The 21,540-nt window shown below is 41.5% G+C and overlaps 1 protein-coding gene across 3 annotated transcripts in view; it reads left to right on the top strand.

Moving 5' to 3' along the window:
• Nucleotides 1-21,540, top strand: part of LOC105467735 (poly(A)-specific ribonuclease) — a 200,101-nt gene that overhangs the window by 53,683 nt on the left and 124,878 nt on the right. For all 3 annotated transcript variants that reach the window (XM_011717420.2, XM_011717416.2, XM_011717419.3), the window contains 2 exons: nucleotides 19,130-19,185; nucleotides 20,753-20,839. In XM_011717420.2, the coding sequence (XP_011715722.1) occupies nucleotides 19,130-19,185; nucleotides 20,753-20,839 (143 nt within the window). The remainder of the gene's footprint in view (nucleotides 1-19,129; nucleotides 19,186-20,752; nucleotides 20,840-21,540) is intronic.

Here is a 21,540-nt window from a genome sequence, read left to right as displayed (position 1 = left end):
TTTTTATATTTTTAGTAGAGATGGGATTTCACCATGTCAGTCAGGCTGGTCTTGAACTCCTGACTTCGTGATCTGCCCACCTTGGCTTCCCAAAGTTCTGGGACTACAGGCATGAGCCACCACGCCCAGCCAGGATTTTCTTTTCTATCACATTGTCAGGTTGCAAATTTTCCAAACTTTTATGTTCTGCTTCCCTCATAAAACTGAATGCCTTTAACAGCGCTCAAGTCACTTCTTGAATGCTTTCCTGCTTAGAAATTTCTAATGCCAGATACCCTAAATTATTTCTCTCAAGCTCAAATTCTACAAATCTCTAGGGCAAGGGCAAAATGCTGCCAGTTTCTGCTAAAACATAACAAGAGTCACCTTTGCTCCAGTTCCCAACAAGTTCCTCATCTCCATCTGAGACCACCTCAACCTGGATTTCATTGTCCATATCATTATCAGCATTTTGATCAAAGCCATTCACGAAGTCTCTAGGGAGTTCCAAACTTTCCCACATTTTTCTTTCTTCTTGTGAGCCCTCCAAACTGTTCTGGCCTCTGCCTGTTACCCAGTTTCAAAGTCACTTCCACATTTTTTGGTAGCTTTTCAGCAGCGCCCCCTCCCAGTACCAGTTTCCATTTTCATGCTGCTGATAAAGACATAGCTGAGACTGGGCAATTTACCAAAGAAAGAGGTTTATTGGACTTATAGTTCCATGTGGCTGAGGAGGCCTCACAATCGTGGTGGAAGGTAAAAAGCACATCTCACATGGCAGCAGACAAGAGAGCTTGTGCAGGGCACCTCCTGTTTTTAAAACCATCAGATCTCTTGAGACTCATTCACTATCAAAAGAACAGTGCAGGAAAGACCCACCCTGTAATTCAATAACCTCTCATCACATTCCTCCCACAACATGTGGGAATTGTGAGAGTTACAATTCAAGATAAGATTTGAATGGGGACACAGCCAAACCATATCCTCTTCCGTCGAGGTTATAAGGGTTGTGTGAGATGTGAAAGGACTTGGATAGTTCCTAGAACTTAGTAAGTGCTCAGCATATATTCTTTTCCTTTTCTTGAAATATAAGGGATGCGGAGAGGATTGGGCAGATACTGGTCAAAGGACACAACATTTCAGTTAGCAGGAATAAATTCAAGAGATCTGTTATACAGCATGGTGACTGTAGTTACTAACAGTGTATTGTAAACTTGAAAATTACCAGAAGAGTGGGTTTTAAGTGTTTTCACTGCAAAAAGTGAGTATGTGAGGTAATGGATATGTTAGCCTGATTTAGTCATCTTACAATGCATGTATATTTCAGAACATGTTGTACACATGAATATATACAATTTTTAGTTGTTAATTAAAAATAAATAAATAAGGATGGGCATGGTGGCTCATGCCTGTAATCCTAGCACTTTGGGAGGCCAAGGGAGGTGGATCGCTTGAGGCCAGGAGTTGAGACCAGGCAGGGGAACATAGTGAGACTCTATCTCTTAAAAAAAATTAGCTGAGGATAGTGGCACATGTCTGTATTCCCAGCTACTCAGGAGGCTGAGGGAAGAGGATTGCTTGAGCCCAGGAGGTTGAGGCTGCAGTGATCCGTGGTTGCAGCACTGCATTCCAGCCTGGCGACAGAGCAAAACCCTGTCTCAAAAAAAAATAAAAAATAAAATAAAAAATATAAGAAGACCTAACATGATAGGAGATTCAATAAAGGTAGAGGTGGTAGCAGAATGTGTTTTATGTTTTAGTTTAATGAAAAAGAAACTTTGGGGCCGGGCGCGGTGGCTCAAGCCTGTAATCCCAGCACTTTGGGAGGCCGAGGCGGGTGGATCATGAGGTCAGGAGATCGAGACTATCCTGGCTAACATGGTAAAACCCCGTCTCTACTAAAAATACAAAAAACTAGCCGGGCGTGGTGGCGGGCGCCTGTAGTCTCAGCTACTTGGGAGGCTGAGGCGGGAGAATGGCGTGAACCCGGGAGGCGGAGCTTGCAGTGAGCCGAGATCACGCCACTGCACTCCAGCCTGGGAGACACAGTGAGACTCCGTCTCAAAAAAAAAAAAAAAAAAAAAAAGAAAAACTTCGTTAGCTTGTGGACATAAAATTGGAGTGTAGTAGCAACAATTGTGAAGTGTTTACTTTTGCTTGTACGTACCCTTTAGTGTTTGCCTGTGAAAAATCAGATGACGATTGTGTCACATTGGTATGTAATAGAAGCAAGATGGCTTTGATTTGGAGCATTTTTTAAAGTTTTGTTTTTCAAGTGAATATAACGCAGCAGTGTATGGAGGGTTGAATAGGTATACATAACAGCTGTATGTACAGAGGGGAGAGGAAGGAACCTATGGTGCCTGAAATAAAAGCACACCAGTGGTTTCCCTTTTTCTCCATAGAAAGCAATTGCATGCTGGTAGCAAATTGGGTTTTTCTTGTAATATGCACGTGCTTGACATTTAACATCAGAGAGATTTTAAACTGAAGAATTAAAGATTTCTTCCCAGTGTCAACTTATTTTGGGTGACAAAAAAAAAAAAGAAAGAAAAGATTTCTTCCCAGCCCTCTCACCAGTAATGGACAGAGCAAGACTTTATTTGCTACTTACTACCACAACTGCCATTCGTGCCCAGCAGCACAGCATGCAGGGTCGCAGTGGGTTCTTAAGGGACCCCGTGTGTCCAGCTGTCTCCCTGGAGGGTGCTGCCTGATCACCTGCAAGGAAGCCCTCGCTTAACCTTCTGCTGTCCGGCCTGTCCCTCCCTCATACAGAGGAGCTGTGTATTAAATTGAGTCTTACAGTAATTCCACCTCCCTCCTCCATGGGACTTCCAGCTTCCCAACATAAACACGAGTTTTAACATAGCTTTACTGTTGGTAAGCGCATAGCTCTCAGTGTCACAACACTCCACAGGATTCGTTTCCATTTGAATTTAAATATTTAAAAAGCCATTTGATTGATTTCTCCTGAAGAATTTGCTTCACTTCAGGATCTCATGGAGCGTACGTAGTATAGTACAGTTGAATCCCAGCTCTGCTCCTTATTACCTGTGTGATCTTGGGCAAGTTACTCACCCTCTCTTTACCTCAGCTTCCTCATCTGTAAATTGAGAATATTAGAACCTGTTTGATAGGGTTGTTGTGAGGATGAAATAAGAGTGTGTGTGTAAAATGCACAGTGCCTGGTACATGGTAGGCCTCAGTTAACTTGTCACTACTGTCACTGCTGTGGTGACATAGTTTGAGATGCTTCTCTGATTAGATGTGGGGAACAGAAGGAGTGCTGTTTTATTTTCACAGAAGATGCTGTATGATGCACTGTGTACATCCAGTAAACAGGACTTTGTTTTGAATTATTGAGGCTTGACCAGAAAGCAGAGGAGACCCCCCCAAAAAAAAACCTACATGTAACTAAATAATATGCAGGGAGAAGATGGAATACGTTATTGTTTTTTGTTTCTCCCCTTTGAATCATATGGTTAGTTCTTACTCTTAGTTGTATATTGTGTTTTCAGTTTTAGACTTTTTTTTTTTTTTTGAGTTGGAGTCTTGCTCTGTTGCCCAGGCTGGAGTGCAGTGGTGCAATCTTGGCTCACTGCAATCTCTGCCTCTGCCTCCTGATAGCTAGGATTACAGGTGCTCACCACCGCTCCTAGCTAATTTGTATATTTTTGGTAGAGATGGGCTTTCACTAAGTTGGCTAGGCTGGTCTTGAACTCCTGACCTCAAGTGAATTGCCCACCTTGGCCTCCCAAAGTGTTGGAATTACAGGTGTGAGCCACCGCGCATGGCCCTGTTTTAGACTTTTATTGGGAAAATGAAGTAAACAAATACATCTTCTAAGTGAACTATTAGAAGCTGTTTCTTTCCTTTCTTAAATTTTAACTTTAATTCTTCTCTTTTTCTTTCACTTGAGACAGAGTCTTGCTCTGTCCCCCAGGCTGGAGTGCAGAGACACCATCATGGCTCACTGCACCCTCAACCTTCTGGGCATAAGTGATCCTCCTGCCTCAGCCTCCCATGTAGCTACCAAAGGTGCATGCCACCATGCCTGGCTAATTTTTTTTTTTTTTTTTTTTTGATAGAGATGGGGGCCTCATTATGTTGCCCTTGCTGGTCTTGACCTCCTGGGCTCAAGTGATCGTCCTACCTCAGCCTCCCAAAGTGCTAGGATTACAGGCATGAGCCACGCTGCCCAGCCTCTTCCCTTTTTCTTTTTTCTTTTCTTTTCTTTTTTTTTTTTTTTTTTTGAGACAGTCTCACTTTGTCGCCCAAGCTGGAGTGCAGTGGCACGATCTTGGCTCACTGCAGCCTCCAACTCCCAGGTTCAAGTGATCCTCCGGCCTCAGCCTCTCAAGTAGCTGGGACTACAAGTACACACCACCATGCCTGGCTGATTTTTGTACTTTTAGTAGAGACAAGGTTTCACCATGTTGGACAGGCTGGTCTCGAACTCTTGACCTCATGATCCGCCCACCTCTGTCTCCCAAAGTGGTGGGATTACAGGCGTGAGCCACAGTGCCCGGCCCTCTTTCCTTTTTCTTTACTTTTTTTTTTTTCTGAGACAGAGTCTCGGTCTGCCACCCAAGCTAGAGTGCAGTGATGTGATATTGCCTCCCAGATTTAAGCAATTCTCTGCCCCAGCCTCCCGAGTAGCTGGGATTACAGGCATGTGCCACCACACCCTTCTGATTTTTGTATTTTCAGTAGAGACGGGATTCCACCATGTTGGCCAGGCTGGTCTTGAACTCCTGACCTCATGATCCGCTTGCCTCGGCCTGTCAAAGTGCTAGGATTACAGGTGTGAGCCATCGCACCTGGCCTCCTCTTTCCTATTTCAAAACCACTTTATTGAGATATAAATTCACATGCCGTATAGTTTACTTATTTAAAGTATATAGTTCAGTGGTTTTTGGGATATTACATTATTAATTTTTTTTAATTTGGTAAAATATACAACAACTTTTGCCATTTAACCATTTAAAAGGTACAGTTTGATGGCATTAATTACATTCACAATATTGTTCAACCGTAGCCACTGTTTCCAGAACTTTTTCATCACTCCAAACAGAAACTCTGTAACCAGCAAGCCAGTAACACCCTATCTTCTCCCTCTCCTCAGCTCCTGGTTACCTCTAATCTGCTTTGAATTTGTCCTTTTGTGAGTTGTTTCTTTTTGAGCAACTCATTGCTTCACTGACATTTTAATTTATTAAAACAATGATATTTTGCATCACCTGGAGCACTTTTCTTTTGTAATTGTATTATTGCCTTATGTTTAGATCACACCTTGGGCACATAAACTTTAAGATACATAGATGTGTATCTGTGCAACATCTCAGCTAGGGTGGCTTATACATAAGGCAGCAGGAGTATCAGGGAAAGAGCTGAGGCTTCAGGGTGGGTCAGTTGGGTTGATGCCACTGGGTGGGAGATTTGTCTTGCCAAAGCTAGGTTTCTCCGTCTGTCAACTGGAGATCATAATCTCCACCTGGTTGGGCAGCAGCACTGATAAGGCTGCTTAGTGTTGGATGTGGCACGTAGTAGGTATGCAGAGAGGGTGGTTGTTACTGTGCCTTACACTGCAGTGAACTTGAAGAAAATAATGGAAATCTTGTTTCTCATTTCATTTCTTTTTTTTAATTCTTATTTTTTTTTAAAAAAATATATATTTTTTGAGACAGAGTCTCCCTCTATCGCCCAGGCTGGAGTGTAGTGGCATGATCTTGGCTCACTGCAACCTCCACCTCTGAGGCTCTAGCAATTCTGATGTCTCAACCTCCTGAGTAGCTGGGATTACAGACTTACGCCACCATATCCGGCAAATTTTTGTATTTTTAGTAGAGACAGGGTTTAACCATGTTAGCCAGACTGGTCTCGATCTCTTGGCCTCAAGTGATCTGCCCACCTCAGCCTCTCAAAGTGTTGGGTTTACAGATGTGAGCCACTACTCCCAGCATTTTTTTTTTTTTTAATTTTTTTTTTTTGAGATGGAGTCTTGCTCTGTTGCCAGGCTGGAGTGCAGTGGTGCGATCTCGGCTCACTGCAACCTCCGCCTCCCAGGTTCAAGCGATTCCTCTGTCTCAGCCTCCTGAGTAGCTGGGACTACAGGCACGTGCCACTATGCCCTGCTAATTTTTTGTATTTTTAGTAGAGACAGGTTTCACCATGTTGGCCAGGATGGTCTCGATCTCCGCCCACCTCAGCCTCCCAAAGTGCTGGGATTACAGGCATGAGCCAGCACTCCCGGCCAGCACCCGGCATTTTTTTAAATTATTTTTTTGAGACAGAGTCTGGCTCTGTCACCCAGGCTGGAGTGCAGTGGAGCAAACATGGCTCACTGCATCCTGGGCACAAGGGATCCTCCTGCCCCACCCTCCAAGTAGCAGGGAGTACGGCTGCATGGTACCACACCCAGCTATTTTTTAAGTTTTTCGTAGAGATGGGGTCTCGCCATGTTGACTGGTCTTGAACTTCTGGACCCAAGAGATACTCCCGTCTCGGCCTCCCACGGTGCTGGGTAGTTTTTCATTTTATGAAAGGGTGATGGTGGAGAAACACAGCAGGCGGTGTGTTCTGAGCTGAGGACCCTTGGGTGACAGTCTCTCTGTGTTGATAGAGGCAAAGTGGCCCACATACATGATGCTAATAAAAACTTTTTAATAATGGCAGTTTAGATATCTTACTAAGAAAACACTTTATACCTGTCTTTGCATCTTAATTTTAAAGGTCTTGCTGCGAAGTTGGGTTGTAAGTGAGAAGAAAATACCTGCCCTGTGTGTTATTTGCACTAATTTGTGTTGAGCCTTCTGATGCTGGTGAGGCTGATTTGTGAGGCCGTAGGGTCGAGAACACAGCCTCCTCCATTTGTCTGCCTGTGCCGGGCACATCCCTTCTCATCCCTTTCCCAGAAGCCCCTGGCGATGCCAGAACCGAGGTCAGGGAAGGCAGGAAGGAGGCCACTTATAGCATTGGTGATCATAGGCCCCTTTCTTATTGGCTGGCTTTCCCAAGAACTTGGTAGTACTTATTCTTTAATTTTGTATTAAAATGCTTACATAAAGGAGTAATAAATCTTTTAAAATATGATATCCTCTGCCCCGTAGCTTTTATCAAAAATGGGTCTGGATCCTGGAATAGGGAGCACAGTTTATCATAAACTGGCTGCATGTGAACAGTGGTGTATTTGTTGATGCTACTCTTTAATCACAAAGAGCCCAGGAAATAGGTCTTTTAAAAAAAATGGAGTCCCCATTTTCAACCTCTTCTGGATTATGTAAATTTTGGAGTCAGGTGCCATGGAGGAGTAAAATTACAGCACTGCAGATGCTTCGAGCAGCCTCCCAGAATCCAGAAGACTTGAAGCCAGTTTTTCCCTAGTTCACAAAATATATTTTCCCCGATACACAAGATGCATTTTTTCTTCCTCACATACTTTAACCAAACCCATTTATTTTGCCTCAAAGTCTTGTTTATTTTGTTTTTGGCTCCCCAAGTTACCATGATAAAAAGAATCTCCATGAATTGGCTTGGTTTGATTACCCTCAAAGTTTAATACACTCACTGATTTTCACAAAGGCAAAAGACAGGGCACATTAAATTACTGTGAAGCCTTGAGTCTGGTTTTTTAGGACTGGAAACAAGTGCTACTTCGAGGAAGGGACTGCTTGCCTCAAGTTGATACTGCCTTATCTAATTTCTGCCTTGTAATCTTTTTTTTTTTTTTTTTTTTTTTTTGAGACGGAGTCTCGCTCTGTCACCCAGGCTGGAGTGCGGTGGCCGGATCTCAGCTCACTGCAAGCTCCGCCTCCCGGGTTCACGCCATTCTCCTGCCTGAGCCTCCCGAGTAGCTGGGACTATAGGCGCCCGCCACCTCACCCGGCTAGTTTTTTGTATTTTTTAGTAGAGACGGGGTTTCACCGTGTTAGCCAGGATGGTCTCGATCTCCTGACCTCGTGATCCGCCCGTCTCGGCCTCCCAAAGTGCTGGGATTACAGGCGTGAGCCACCGCGCCCGGCCAACCTTGTAATCTTGATTGCCACTTCTGTGGCAGCATCAAAAGGCTGCTTTTTAAAGAAACCTTACAGGCCACCCACCCAGCAACCTGTACTTGGTATGCTAGCCCTGCAGCACTACAGGGGCAGTCCATGTGCTCAGCTGAGCTGTTCTTGTGCTTGCTCTGGTTACTTTAAAGTACATTTCTCTCTGGCTTAATAACTTGTTATTATTATAATTTAAAAAGTAACTTGTTGAGGTAGAAGGAAATCAGTCAACCCTTGGATGTATATTTAAGCAGCTTGCCTCCTCTGTAATAGGGTATTGGATTAGTGTTCTGTGGCTGCTGTAACAAGTTACTACAAGCTTGGTGGCTTAAAATACCAAGTGTTTTAGGTGAATACATCTCTCATGGTTCTGGAGGCCAGAAGTTTCAAATCAAGTCATCAGCATTGCCGAGCTCCCTCCAGAGGCTCTGGGGAAGAGTCCGTCCTTTGCCTCCTCTGACTTCCAGTGGCTGCCGGCATTCCTTGGCATCCCTCTGCTTAGGGCCACATCACACCAGTCTCTGTCCCCATGGTCACATTGCCTCCTCCTCCTCCTCTGTGTGTGTGTGTCCTGTCTCTGCCTCTCTCTTATGAAGACATGTGTGATGGCAGTGAGGCCCCACTTGTACAATCCCAGATAATCTCATCTCAGGGTCCTTAATATAATAACATCTACTAAGATTCCTTTTCCAACTAAGGCAGCACTCAGAGGTTCCAGGGAGTAGAAAGTGTACATATCTTTTTGGAGGCCACCATTCAGCCCACTGTAGGCATGTTAGTAGTAAAGTCAGCAGTCTTAGCTATTTCCAGTTTTGCATTGGTCCTGGCTAGGAGCAAGTGGGCAATAGTTATTTCCAAGACTGTTTAGCACTTAATTTGCAGTGTTCAAGGATTAGCAGTATACTCTAAGAAACTTGGGCTACCTATCAAATAGCTTATCCTTTGAACACCTTCCACTATGCACAGTATGTCACCTGCATTGACTATTTTTTCTAAAGGCAGTCCTCACAGGTAGGGGAAAATGTGCCCATTTTAAAGCCGAGACATCTGCCTAGGGCCCCGGGAGTGGCAGTCAAGGATCATCAAGCTTGTGCTCCACTCAGAAGGGATTCTTCCTCCATAGCACACAGTCTCTATAAGGGACAATGCTATAGTTGGTTGCATATCTTTTTAAGAGACAATGTTAGTCTCTTTGAAAGAGGATTTCCTTTTCTCTTAATGTTTGGCCTGAGCACAGTCTCTAAAAGATGTTGACTTAGACCATTGGATTGTGTGGGGCTTGTTTCCTCTGACACTTTACAGTGTGTTGTTTTATAGGCCCTGCAGGCATTGCCTTTGTATAATGCTTAATTTAATGTTTTTAGTTGATGTAATTTGATATGCTTCATTTGATGGAGACTGTTGAAATGAGCTGCTGGTTTTGTTTTTTTCTTCCTTTTCTTTTGCCTTTGTTTTAGTGTTGTATGTATCTAAGAAAGGACATGAGTTGGCTTCAGGACAAATGTTGAGTAACGCTCTGTTTGTCAAAACAGCAAGCAGCTAGATTGAAAACTGTATTCCCCCCACCTGAGTGAAATTAAAATAACTGATGCCACAGTCACTCCCATCTAGCCAGTGGTTACCCTTATTTTACACAGGAGCTTTAGTGAGCAAAATAAATGAGCTTATTTTGTGACAGATGTCTGCATGCTTCCTACCCTGGATGATAAAATTAGTTTTTTATAGCACATAAATATGTATAATGATGAGCCTTGCATACGGGTTCTTATGAAGTGCTTTTACTTCTGCGCCCTAAAGGAAATACCAAGACCATTTGCAAGTACAGTAGAGCTGCCAGTCGGTAAAGGTTTCAATTTCTCTTTAGAAGGCTTGGGACTTGGGGTGAGCCGCAAATTAATTCTGTGCTTAAATTGTGTTGAGATGAGATTGTATTCAACATTTCTGTATCCCAGTCTAGTGGTAGGAGAGGGGTACAATTTTATTTGGAAATCTCTTTTTTAAGAAATCGGAAGTGTAGTCTTGATGGAAGCAGAAAGCAGATGGACACAAATGCAAATTTTCACTCAGGGAGTGAAAATACTGAGTTCTTAGGAGGAAGGATAAAGAGTTTGGGGGCTTGAGGTTTTTCCTTTTGCTAGGAAGAGAGACCAGAATAAACTCTGTTCTTCTTTATTAAGACATGTCATGACGTTAGAAGTCTGTCTAGATCATCCAGTCCTGTGTATGCATCGTTATGCAAACTAAGCCCCTGTGTCCATACACCTCTGAGGCGTCTCCTCACCCTGAGATGCTGATTCACTCGTTTTCCTGATGGTGATCACGGTGTGTGGGACCAGGTGTGCCTGGCAAGCCCCATGCCCAGGTAGCAGCTTGCTTTGCACTGCAGTCATGGGAAGGTTGTCCTTTTGATCTCCGGCCACATGGCTCTCTTCACTGCCTGTTGTTCCTGTTGCCTTGAAAATTCGCTGTACCCAAAGCTCTTCCTCAGACAGCAACCTCATTTTTTGTACCAGCTCTGTGCCATGACGCAAAGCCATAATTTAATCAGCCCTTCGAGTATTATAAAAAAATGTTTCTGGAATGTTGTATCCCAAGCACTTGCTTCTCTTATATACACAAGGGCTTTGACTAGTGGTTTAGGACGAAAACCCTTGACCCTAGCTGCTCCCGCTGGGACTGCAGGCTTACCATTTCACAGGGAGGCTGTGGAGACAGCTCAGGTTAAAAGGCATGCGGGAGAAAGGGCCTGTGTGTGTAGGGCAGGTAGTGGGAAGCTTAGGGTCTGCCCCCGTGGTGGCCAAGGGCAAGTAGCTGAACTTGGAAAAATCTGCCTCCCATTCTCAGTACAGGGGGACCCATAACTTCCAGACAGGAGAGGAGCAACTGAGGCTGAACAGGCCATGATAAATGTGATTTTAGTTAGGAATTTTTGTACTTAATTTTTTTTTCTTTTTAAAACACAAAAATCCCACTGATAATTCCTCAGCCCAGAAGAAAAAAAGCTGTCCTCTTAGTTTCCTGGTAGTTTGTGTTCTGTGTCTATTTCATTTACTAATTGAGATCAATGTTCTTCATTTACAGATTGAGATTATACTAGTTATATAATTGTATAACTTAAAAAAAAAAAAAAGCCAGGTGCGGTGGTGTGCACCTGTCGTTCCAGCCATTTATGAGGCTGAGGTGGGAGGATCACTTGAGACCAAGAGTTTGAATCTAGCTGGGGCAACATAGACCCTGTCTCAATTTAAAAGATACGTATTTAACCTGCATGTCCTGCACATGTATCCCATAACTTAAAATATTTTTAAAAGAATTATATATATATACACACTCACACACGATAAGGAATTTTCAAACACATTAAAACTCATGGTCAGTGTCACGTAGACAGGCTTCAGTGGCCTACCAGCCAGATCTGTCGTGGTTTACTCACAACCTTCCTTCGTGGTTGGAGCTCTTGTCAGTACATGCATGTCTTGCGCTGCACTGGCTCCAACACTGGGTGTGACCATTTTTTGCTAACTGTTTCTTAAAGTGGTCACCGGTCTGATTCATGCTCCTCCTCTGCCATCAGTTTTAGGACTGGAAAACCTGCTGCCTCAGGAGCAAAACTAAGTATTTCCTTTCCTTTGTGAATCAAATCTGTGATTTTATAGATTTGGTAATGTAGAATTTGAAGGAACTATAATGATCTTTTCAGTTCCCGGAGGTTTGAGTCTCCATCCAAAGTATTCCTGAATCAGCTTTAGGACTGCTTGCGTGTATTGTTGAATATCATACTTTGTTTTCTTGAGCATAGCTGCATAAAATGGGTTAATAGCAGCATTGTTTTGCAACCCATTTATATTCACCGGACTACTAGGGAATGACTTAGATAAGCCACAGTCCAAGGCAAGCCACTGTGTCATCATAGAATAACCTTTGATCTTTATGTGCTTGTACTTACATAATCTGTGTCTGAAGCTTTGTGGTAAGGGTGGAGGATTTTGATAATGTTAGAGGTGTCTGATTCTTTTGTATTGTGTGTGTTACTCCCTCAAGTGTTTGCTAATCTTTAGTTCTGCATTGGTGGCTAAAGCTTAATTTGTGGCCAATTCACAGAAACGGGTTAGACTTTTGCTAATGAGTTACCAAGAGAATAGTTTAATTTTTTTTTTTTTTTGATTGTCTTAAAAACAAGAATAGCAGCTGTCAGCAGTAATTTCGCCCAGTTTATCTTTTGCAGAGAACCTAGTCGCATGCTACAATTCGACCTCCTAGTTTCAAGGAGTGGTAGAAGGCTTATGTTACTGCCTTCTGGATTTTGAGATAGTCCTTGGTATTTAATAGTTTTATGTTTTTCTTTTGTTTATTCATAGTTTCTTTTTTCTTTTTTTTTTATCTTTTCGAGACAGAGTCCTGCTCTGACCCCCAGGCTGGAGTGCAGTGGCTCAATCTTGGCTCACTGCAACCTCCGCCTCCCAGGCTCAAGCGTTCCTCCTGCCCTAGCCTCCCAAGTAGCTCGGGCTACAGGCACATGCCACCACACCCGGCTAATTTTCTGTATTTCTTTGTAGCAGTGGGGTTCATCATGTTGCCCAGGCTGGTTTCAAACTCCTGAGCTCCAGCTATCTGCCTGCCTTGGCCTCCCCAGGTGTTTGGATTATAGGCATGAGCCACTGTGCTTGGCAGTTTTTTCTTTTTTAAAATTTTATGTGTCAAAGTTTTGTGTTTTTCTTTTCTTTTCTTTTTTTAAGATGGAGTCTTGCTCTGTTCCCCAGGCTGGAATGCAATGGCACAATCTCAGCTGCAACGGCTGCCTCCCGAGTTTAAGCAATTCTCCTGCCTCAGCCTCCCGAGTAGCTGGGATTACAGGCATGTGCCACCACACCTGGCTAATTTTTGTATTTTTAGTAGAGACGGGGTTTTGGCATGTTGGCCAGGCCGGTCTCGAACTCTTGACCTCCATTGATCCACCTGCCTCGGCCTCCCAAAGTGCTGGGATTATAGGCGTGAGCCACTGTGACCGGCTAGTTTTGTGTTTTTCTAAGTATTTTATTTATGTGTTTGTTCATTTAATTATTTATTTATTGTAGAGACAGGGCCTGTCTCTGTTGTCCAGGCTGGAGTGCAGTGGCATGTTACAGCTCCTTGCAGCCTCAAATTCATGGAGTCAAGCAATCCTGCTGCCTTAGCCTCCTGAGTAGCTGGGACTACAGGCACAAGCCACCTTGCCCGGCTAATTTACTTTTTGTAGAGACAGGAGTCTCCCCATGTTGCTCAGACTGATCTCAAACTCCAGGCCTCAAGTAATTCTCCCACTTCTGCCTCCCGAAGCAGTGGGATTAACAGGGAGGAGCCACAGAATGATTTAATATAAACAAATCATTAAGACTAATATCTTTTGGAGAAGTTGGCACAAGTCATTATCCAGCTGATTGCTACATCATCTTTAGTGGTAATTAACAACACCACATTGAATATACTGTTTTCCTGTTAACTCCATGATTCTCAGTCCAGAGTTTCTGAGTCAGGAGTCTTGGATGGCACCCAGGAATTTGTATCTTTAACAAGTTCCCAGGTGATGCTGATCCAGCTGGCCGGGAAGCACATTTTGCTAAGAGTTCAGGGTTCTATGTATCAGAGTTTTATATCTGAAATGAAATTCTTCAGTAACTAATGAGCCTTCTTAGGCAGTCTGGGACACAGTTTAATACCGTCCTTTTCTTTTATTTTTTGAGACGGAGTTTCGCTCTTATCACCTAGGCTGGAGTGCAGTGGTACAATCTCGGCTCCCTGCAACCTCCGCCTCCCAGGCTCAAGGGCTCCTCCTGCCTTAGCCTCCTGAGTAGCTGGGATTACAGGCACCTGCCACCATGCCTGGCTAATTTTTGTATTTTTAAGTAGAGACAGGGTTTCACCACATTGGCCACGCTGGTCTGGAACTCTTGACCTCAGGTGATCTACCTGCCTCGGCCTCCCAGATTGCTGGGATTATAGGTGTGAGCCACCGCACTCAGCCTATATTGCCCATTTCACAAAAAAGTTTGGAGGGTGGCTTTTTGTGAGTGCCACCCAGCAGAAGGGTATTGGAGATGATGAGGTGGTGGCTCTTTGGAGATAAAAGGTATTGTGTAGCATATGCTGTGTAGCCTGTGAAGAGACTGAGTGGAAGTGATCCAGTGTACTGAGCAAAAGACCCTGGTATACTGTGCTTTACTCTGGAGTCTTTCCAGACTTGTTTGAAAGTCAGGATAACCAGCACTGCCAGTGATATACTCGTACAACATTTTAAAAATGACAGATTCCACAAAGGATAAAACTTGCTCTATGGCATCTAGAATGTGAACTTGAGTTACATTGTTTCTTAGGATAGAATTCTTTTGTAAAATTAGCCATTGTATCTAATGGGAATTTTAATTTTAGTGTTTGATAGGGTTAATGTCAGTCTTTTAGAGAATAAGTGGGGAAATAATATTTCATCAGAAAGCTTTCAGAAATGTGGCAAGACTCCCGCACGCAGTCTTGAGGGTCTTTACCGTGTTACACCCTCTCGGATATTCACTAAAATAGAAAGAATGTTTCATGCAAGTGTTAGTCTGAGTGTCTTTTTGATATCTGGCAGATGAAAGTCCTTCTGGGAGAGATTGTTCTTCAATACAGTTCACAGTGATGGAACATCCTTTCATGTCTTTATCAGCATTTCTGCTTGCCTAGTACATTTCCTCATATGCTAGGATGAAAACTGTCAAGTTGGATGATGCATATGTGAAGTATTTTATCAAATCATTCCAGGGAGTCAGTGCAGGCCCTTTGACAGCCAGCTGGGATGAGGCATGCCTACATTGAAATGTTTTAATTTTACTTCAGAAGGGCAGAGATGTTACCAGAGCAGTGGCTTCGAAACAGCATGGCATAAGGACGGTGGGAGGCCGTTGGGAGAGTTTACTTTGGTTCAGTTCCGCAGACGCTCAGCCACAGTTTTAGAGTCAGTTTCACAATTGTGTGGCGCTCTCCAGAGCCGCAGTCTGCCAAGTCACACAGAGTTGGTTTTCGTGTTCTTCCGAGCTTTGGAGCTATTCAGTTCCCTGTAAACCCCAGATGTGAAGGTGGAGGTATAGGAGAAGAGTGAGAAGTGCTATTAATAATTCATTTGAAAGGGGTTTCTGTGTAAGGTAATGTGGAGTAAACAAACAAGATAGTGTAGGATTGACTACGTTAAAAAATAGCTTTTATGGGTACAAAAAAATAGAATGAATAAGACCTACTATTTGATAGCACGACAGGGTGACTATAGTCAGTAATAACTTAATTGTACATTTTTAAATAGAGTGGTGTTGGATCGTTTGTAACTGAAAGGATAAATGCTTGAGGGGATGGACACCTCATTCTCCATGATGTGCTTATTTCACATTGCATGCCTGTATCCAAACATGTCATGTACCCCATAAATATATACATCTACTATGTACTCATAAAAATTAAAAATAAAAAAAATCTTTTGAGTGTTTTAGCTGAGAATAAATTTTTGCTTACTTTAATCGGATAATATTGAAAATTCAGGTGAAAGAGAACACATAGCCTATATATTACTTGACAAAAAATATTTTTCAAAAAAATGTTTTAAAAACATCTAAATGGTAAGAGAAATTGGGAGAGCCTTCTTTTTCTTTGTTAGTATAATCCTTGGTATTTGTACAACATTGAGTTTCCTAAATTAGTTGTTGAGGTCCCATGACTTTAGCAATATAACAGAATTGTAAACAGAAATACAGGAATTGCAAATTCAAGCTTATGGTTTTATATTTATATTTTTATATTTAGATTTTTCTCCCTCCCGCCAGGTGAGGTAGCGCATAGTATATGAAAGATTAATTCAAATGGCATTTTCAGTTGGCTTTTTCTAAGAAAGTCTCTAGTTATTTCCCCTGGGCTTCTCAGTTCTGTTAGCCTTTAAAGTTTAAAAAATGATCATAAAAGGAATTTTGAGAAACAAAGCTCAGAGTTTCTCAAAGCTGTTGGCGGGGGAAGGGAGGGTATTTTTTTATTCTTGGCTTAATGACATCAATATTTTATAAAGGTAAAATCATAGCATAAAATTTTGTGCCTTTTTAAAACTTAAAATTATAAGTTATCCATGTTTTGACATTTTCATAGTTATTTTGATTGCTTTTAATATATTGAAATTTTGAACTACAATTTATTGACATCCATGTATTATCAAATCCTGAGGTTGATTTTGATTTTTGGCATATTTGATGGTATAGCAGTGAACATTTTGTTGATTCAACTTTTGTTCTCAGTTATTTTTGTGGTGCTTGATACGTTTCATTAACTTTTTATTTTTCTTTGAGACGGAGTCTCGCTCTGTTGCCAGGCTGGAGTGCAATGGCGCAATCTCGGCTCACTGCAACTTCTGCCTCCTGGGTTCAAGTGATTCTCCTATCTCAGCCTCCCAAGTAGCTGGGATTACAGGTGCCCGCCACCACGCCTGCTAGTTTTTTGTATTTTTAGTAGAGACAGGGTTTTACCATAGTTGGCCAGGCTGGTCTCAAACTCCTGACCTCAAGTAATCTGCCTGCCTTGGCCTCGTAAAGTGCTGGGATTACAGATGTGAGCCAGTGTGCCCGGCCTTCATTAACTTTTAAAATAAATTTGGTGTTTAAAATTGGAGACTATTTCTAAATTTACTAAACGGAGAACTGAGAATTATATGAAGCATGACTAACAATAACAAAAGTCATTCCTAGGTTAGTTAGCTTACCTAATTAACTAGCTTACTAACCTAGGAATAACTTTTGTTATTATTAGGTTCTGGTAGGCGATAATAATGATAGTTCCAGTGTATATCGTTTATGCTGGAAAATAATATTTAAGAAAAAATGATAGCTGCCCTCACTGAGAACCTGCCATGCTAGGTGCTATTATGTATCTTCTTGTCTTCTGGCATTGCAGGGAGTATTGATTAAATTGGTTAAAACAGCTTACAAAACCAGAATAGTACACTTGAGCCTAAATTAGCAAACTAAAAATAAATTTGGTTTCTTAGCCATAGCATTTGGTTTATTAAACTGTAGGGCAGACAACAAATTCTCAAACCACAGAGTACCATGACTTCGTTTTTTCTGACATTAACAGAACAGTATTGTTCATGCTGATGGTTCGATTTGTAAAGTAGCTTTTGCCCTGCTTGGCTTTTTTTTTTTTTTTTTTTTTTTTGAGACAGAATTTTACTCTTGTTGCCCAGGCTGGAGTGCAGTGTTGCTATCTCAGTTTACTGCAACCTCCACTTCCAGGGTTCAGGCGATTCTCCTGCCTCAGCCTCCTGAGTAGCTGGGATTACAGGTGCCCACCACCACGCCCAGCTAATTTTTGTATTTTTAGTAGAGACGGGATTTCGCCATGTTGGTTGGGCTGGTCTTGAACTTCTGACCTCAGGGGATCCACCCACCTTGGCCTCCCAAAGTGCTGGGATTACAGGCGTGCCATTGCACCTGGCTCTGCTTGGCTTTTGGATGCCTGGTAATGATGTTCCTTAATTGCGGGTCAGTGAAGCCAAACTAATTGCTTCTTGGGCACATAGATTGCCTTTTTAATTTGCTGTATAATGTTGTCTCTACCAGAAATGCATAATATATTGTTATCTAAGTAAAACTCATTAAAATAATCTTACACACAACAGAATGCCTGATATTTTGTCCATAATCTTGCAAATAAAAGAAAACTGAATGGCATTACAGAGAGTTGTAATTTACAAGCACTCTTTTTTAAGTGCCTTTGTACCCATTTTGGAAGATAAACATAAAATGACTGCTATGATTTATATTAGTGTGATAGTTTTCTTTACCAAGGATTGTTTTGTTTTGTGCTTTTAGTGTGTTTTAAATGAGAATAATGATGTGGCCTTTTGAGACAGTCACTTATTTCAGACTGTGCAGTTTACCCAGAGAGATTAGCATTTACCCAGTGACTTTGCATTTCATTAAAAAAAAAAGAAACCTGTGTTGTCATTCTCAGTTCACAAATGTCCATTATAAGGGTTACCCTTAGAATTTGTAGAAACACTTGTTCTTAGATTGGTAAGATGGGTAATATTTATTTTCTTTCTGTTTACTTGGACTAACTAAAACGACAGCTCTGCGAAGGACTTTCCCTTGACTCTTTGATGATTAATTTTGTTCAGTTAACTAATATTTATTGAGCAGCTACTGAGTGCCAGAAACTGTTGGGGATACCAGTTTGTTTGTTTGTTTGTTTGTTTGTTTGTTTTTTCTATTTGTGATAAATATTTGGCCCAGGAGAAAAATCTCTGAAATAAATTTCAGAGCTTTAGAAATGATTTTACATGGCTGGTGCGGTGGCTCACGCCTGTAATTGTAACACTTTGGGAGGCTAAGGCAGGTGGATCACTTGAGGTCAGGAGTTCGAGACTAGGCTGGTCAACATCGGGAAACCCCATCTGTACTAAAAATACAAAAAATTAGCCGGGCGTGGTGGCCCGCACCTGTAGTCCCGGCAACTCAGGAGGCTGAGGTGGGCAAATCGCTGGAACCTGGGAGGCAGAGGTTGCAGTGAGCCAAGATTGTGCCACTGCACTCCAACCTGGCGAGAGAATGAGACTCCATCTCAAAATAATAATATAATAATAATAATAATAATAAAGCCAGGTGTGGCGGCTCATGCCTGTAATCCCAGCGCTTTGGGAGGCAGAGGCAGGTAGATCACTTGAGACCAGGAGTTCGTGACCAGCCTGGCCAACATGGTGAAACCCTGTTTGTACTAAAAGTACAAAAATTAGTCAGGCATGGTGGCACATGCCTGTAATCTCAGCTACTCGGGAGGCTGAGGCAGGAGAATCACTTAACTGGGGAAGAGGTTGCAGTGAGCCAAGATGACACCACTGCACGCCAGCCTGGGCGGCAGAGTGAGTCTCCATCTCAAAAAAAAAAAAAAAAAAAAACAATAGAAATGATTTTACAAATAGAGTGATATCAAGGAGCTTCTACTAAAAAATTTAGTAAATGCTTATTAAACAATTTTTTTTTTCTAATTCAACCTTAAAAATGTCAAAACACCTATCGTTTAAAGGAAATTGCCCATTACCTGTTGGTCTTTTCTTGTAGGTTATTTCTTATGAGGGTCATGGATATCCCCTATCTAAACTTGGAAGGACCAGACTGTAAGTAAATTTTTATTTTCTTATTGCATCTGTGCATTTAAATGTGTGGTCTGGAAGGGATAACAGGAAAATATTACTAAAGAAAAAGCTTTCTTCACTTAAAATTGGGTAGTGATTTTGTGGTTGATATGAGTAGTATGCTTAAGTTAATGGGACTCTTGGGCATTCATTAGTCATCACTTCACTTATATTTTCCAGTTTATGCATGAATTGAATTTTAAAAACATACATATCTTCTCTATATATTTCATTTTCACGCAGAATTCTGATTTCATCATTTTTTATAAGTATCATATATTTTTAAGATATGCTAGCTGTCAGTTATCTTGGTAAAATTTCTATTTTCCAATTACTTGAGTGTGTATATATTTGAATTTAGTAGGTTGATTTTTGTTTTTGTTTTTTTTTATTTAAAAAACATGGAGGGTCTGTGGGAGGTAATTGCTTTTTCTTTTCCTCTGCTTTTTTTCTGCTGTTTCATTTGTTCTTTTTTACCTTAATGCATGTCATTGGCAGGTAGAAGTGGGTGAACTATACTTGGTGATAATAATTGTTGCAATGATAGTTTGAGGACATACTGTTGTGTTGCCCTCCATGTTAGACTAATATTTTGGTCTGTCATTCTCACAAGAATTCTGATGCTAAATATCGCCATTCCCAGTTTATAGTCCAGGGTGGTTAGAGTGATTAGGTCTCTTGCTTAGGGCTGCACAGAAAAGGTCTAGGTTTGGGATTAGAAAACAAGATTATGACTCAGGATTGCCTTACTTAACAAATAGTCCATTTAATTTGGACAGTGCTTTTTTTTTTTTTTTTTTTTTTTTTTAGCTAAGTATATTAAAATGGGAAAGTTAAATGTTTAGTGAAGTGAAACTTCATGAACAGAGCAGCCTTGTTTTTCTTCTAAATAATTTGCACAGTTGGGTATGGTGGTTCATGCCTGTAATTCCAGCACTTTTGGAGACCGAGGTGGGAGGATCACTTGAGGCCAGGAATTCGAGACCAGCCTGGGCAACATAGTGAGACCCCCATCTCTAGAAAAATAAAATTAAAGGATAAAAAAATTAGCCAGGCATGGTGGCATGCACCTGTAGCCTCAGCTGCCCAGGAGGTTGAGGTGGGAGGATAACTTGAGCCCAGGAGTTTGAGGCTACAATGAGCTATTACCGTGCCACTGCACTCTAGCCTGGATGACAGGGCAAACCCTGTCTCAAAAAAAAAAATATATATATATATATTATATTTATATATATATATTTATATTTTTATATATATATATATAAAATTTTAAAAATGAACATAATTTGCACAGGAACTTCATGAGAAGAGAAGATGTCTTTGCATAGGGTTCAGTTTGTTGTGGGTTCTGTAATGTATCAGAACCTAAGGTCTAGATTACCATGGCAGAATCCTACCAATCCTAGGCATACTTTCAGGAGTTGTTTGGTAATCATGAGGAATTCATAACAGTTCTGCATATTAGCTTAGACTTAATTTCATCAAAGAACCACTGGTTTACTTGATCACTTTTCACCCATCAACATTTCATCATAAATTTGTCTTACAGTGCAGCCTAAGCGTGATCATGTTCTGCATGTGACGTTCCCCAAAGAATGGAAAACCAGCGACCTTTACCAGCTTTTCAGTGCCTTTGGTAAGTCACAAGTTCAGATGTACCTTTTAGGGTTTTGCTATTCATTTGGTATAGGTGGTCAGAAGTAGAAAGACAGTTTTGGCCTGGGCATAAAAGAATGTTAATATTCAAGGTTTTAATTTCACTCTTTGAATTTTCTGGTTTAGGATACTGTTATCTTTGTGCTAATGTGATCTGAGAAACTTTTAATAGCACCTTACAATACAGAGCTATTAATTCATGGAAAGCAAAACACCATGATGATGACTGCCCTTACTACTGACTGGGGAAAATAACCTGTAGCTGAGCGTAAATAATTTTTAAGATTAAACTCAGAGGGCTTGTATGTTTCATAATGGGAGGGGAGGTTGTCTCTGCTTTAGATTAATCAAAGTGACAGATGTTTGGGTAGATCAAGAATTGTGATACGTGTGTGATGTAGGGCAGTCCTTCTCTTTCCTTTTTTACCAGGTCATGTGATTAGGTTCGTTTGAGCAGTCTCCTGATATGTGTTTATGAAAACCATTCTGATTGTAAACCCACAGCAATACCTCTCTTACTTTAACAAACGAAGCATTTAAGCTAGTCTCTGGAAATTCTTGGATAAAGTGAAGGCCACAAGACCTAAATGTCCAGTAGTAAAAAAGTTTAGTAAATATTTATGTATCTTCTAGTGTGTAGCCATTTAAAAAATATTTGAAGAGTTTGTTAAAAGTAGTTAA

This window comes from Macaca nemestrina, chromosome 18 (genome assembly GCF_043159975.1).
Source record: "Macaca nemestrina isolate mMacNem1 chromosome 18, mMacNem.hap1, whole genome shotgun sequence".
In the NCBI taxonomy this organism is placed as follows: Eukaryota; Metazoa; Chordata; class Mammalia; order Primates; family Cercopithecidae; genus Macaca; species Macaca nemestrina.
Note: the sequence above shows the minus strand (reverse complement) of the source record. Positions and strands in the feature narration are given on the sequence as shown.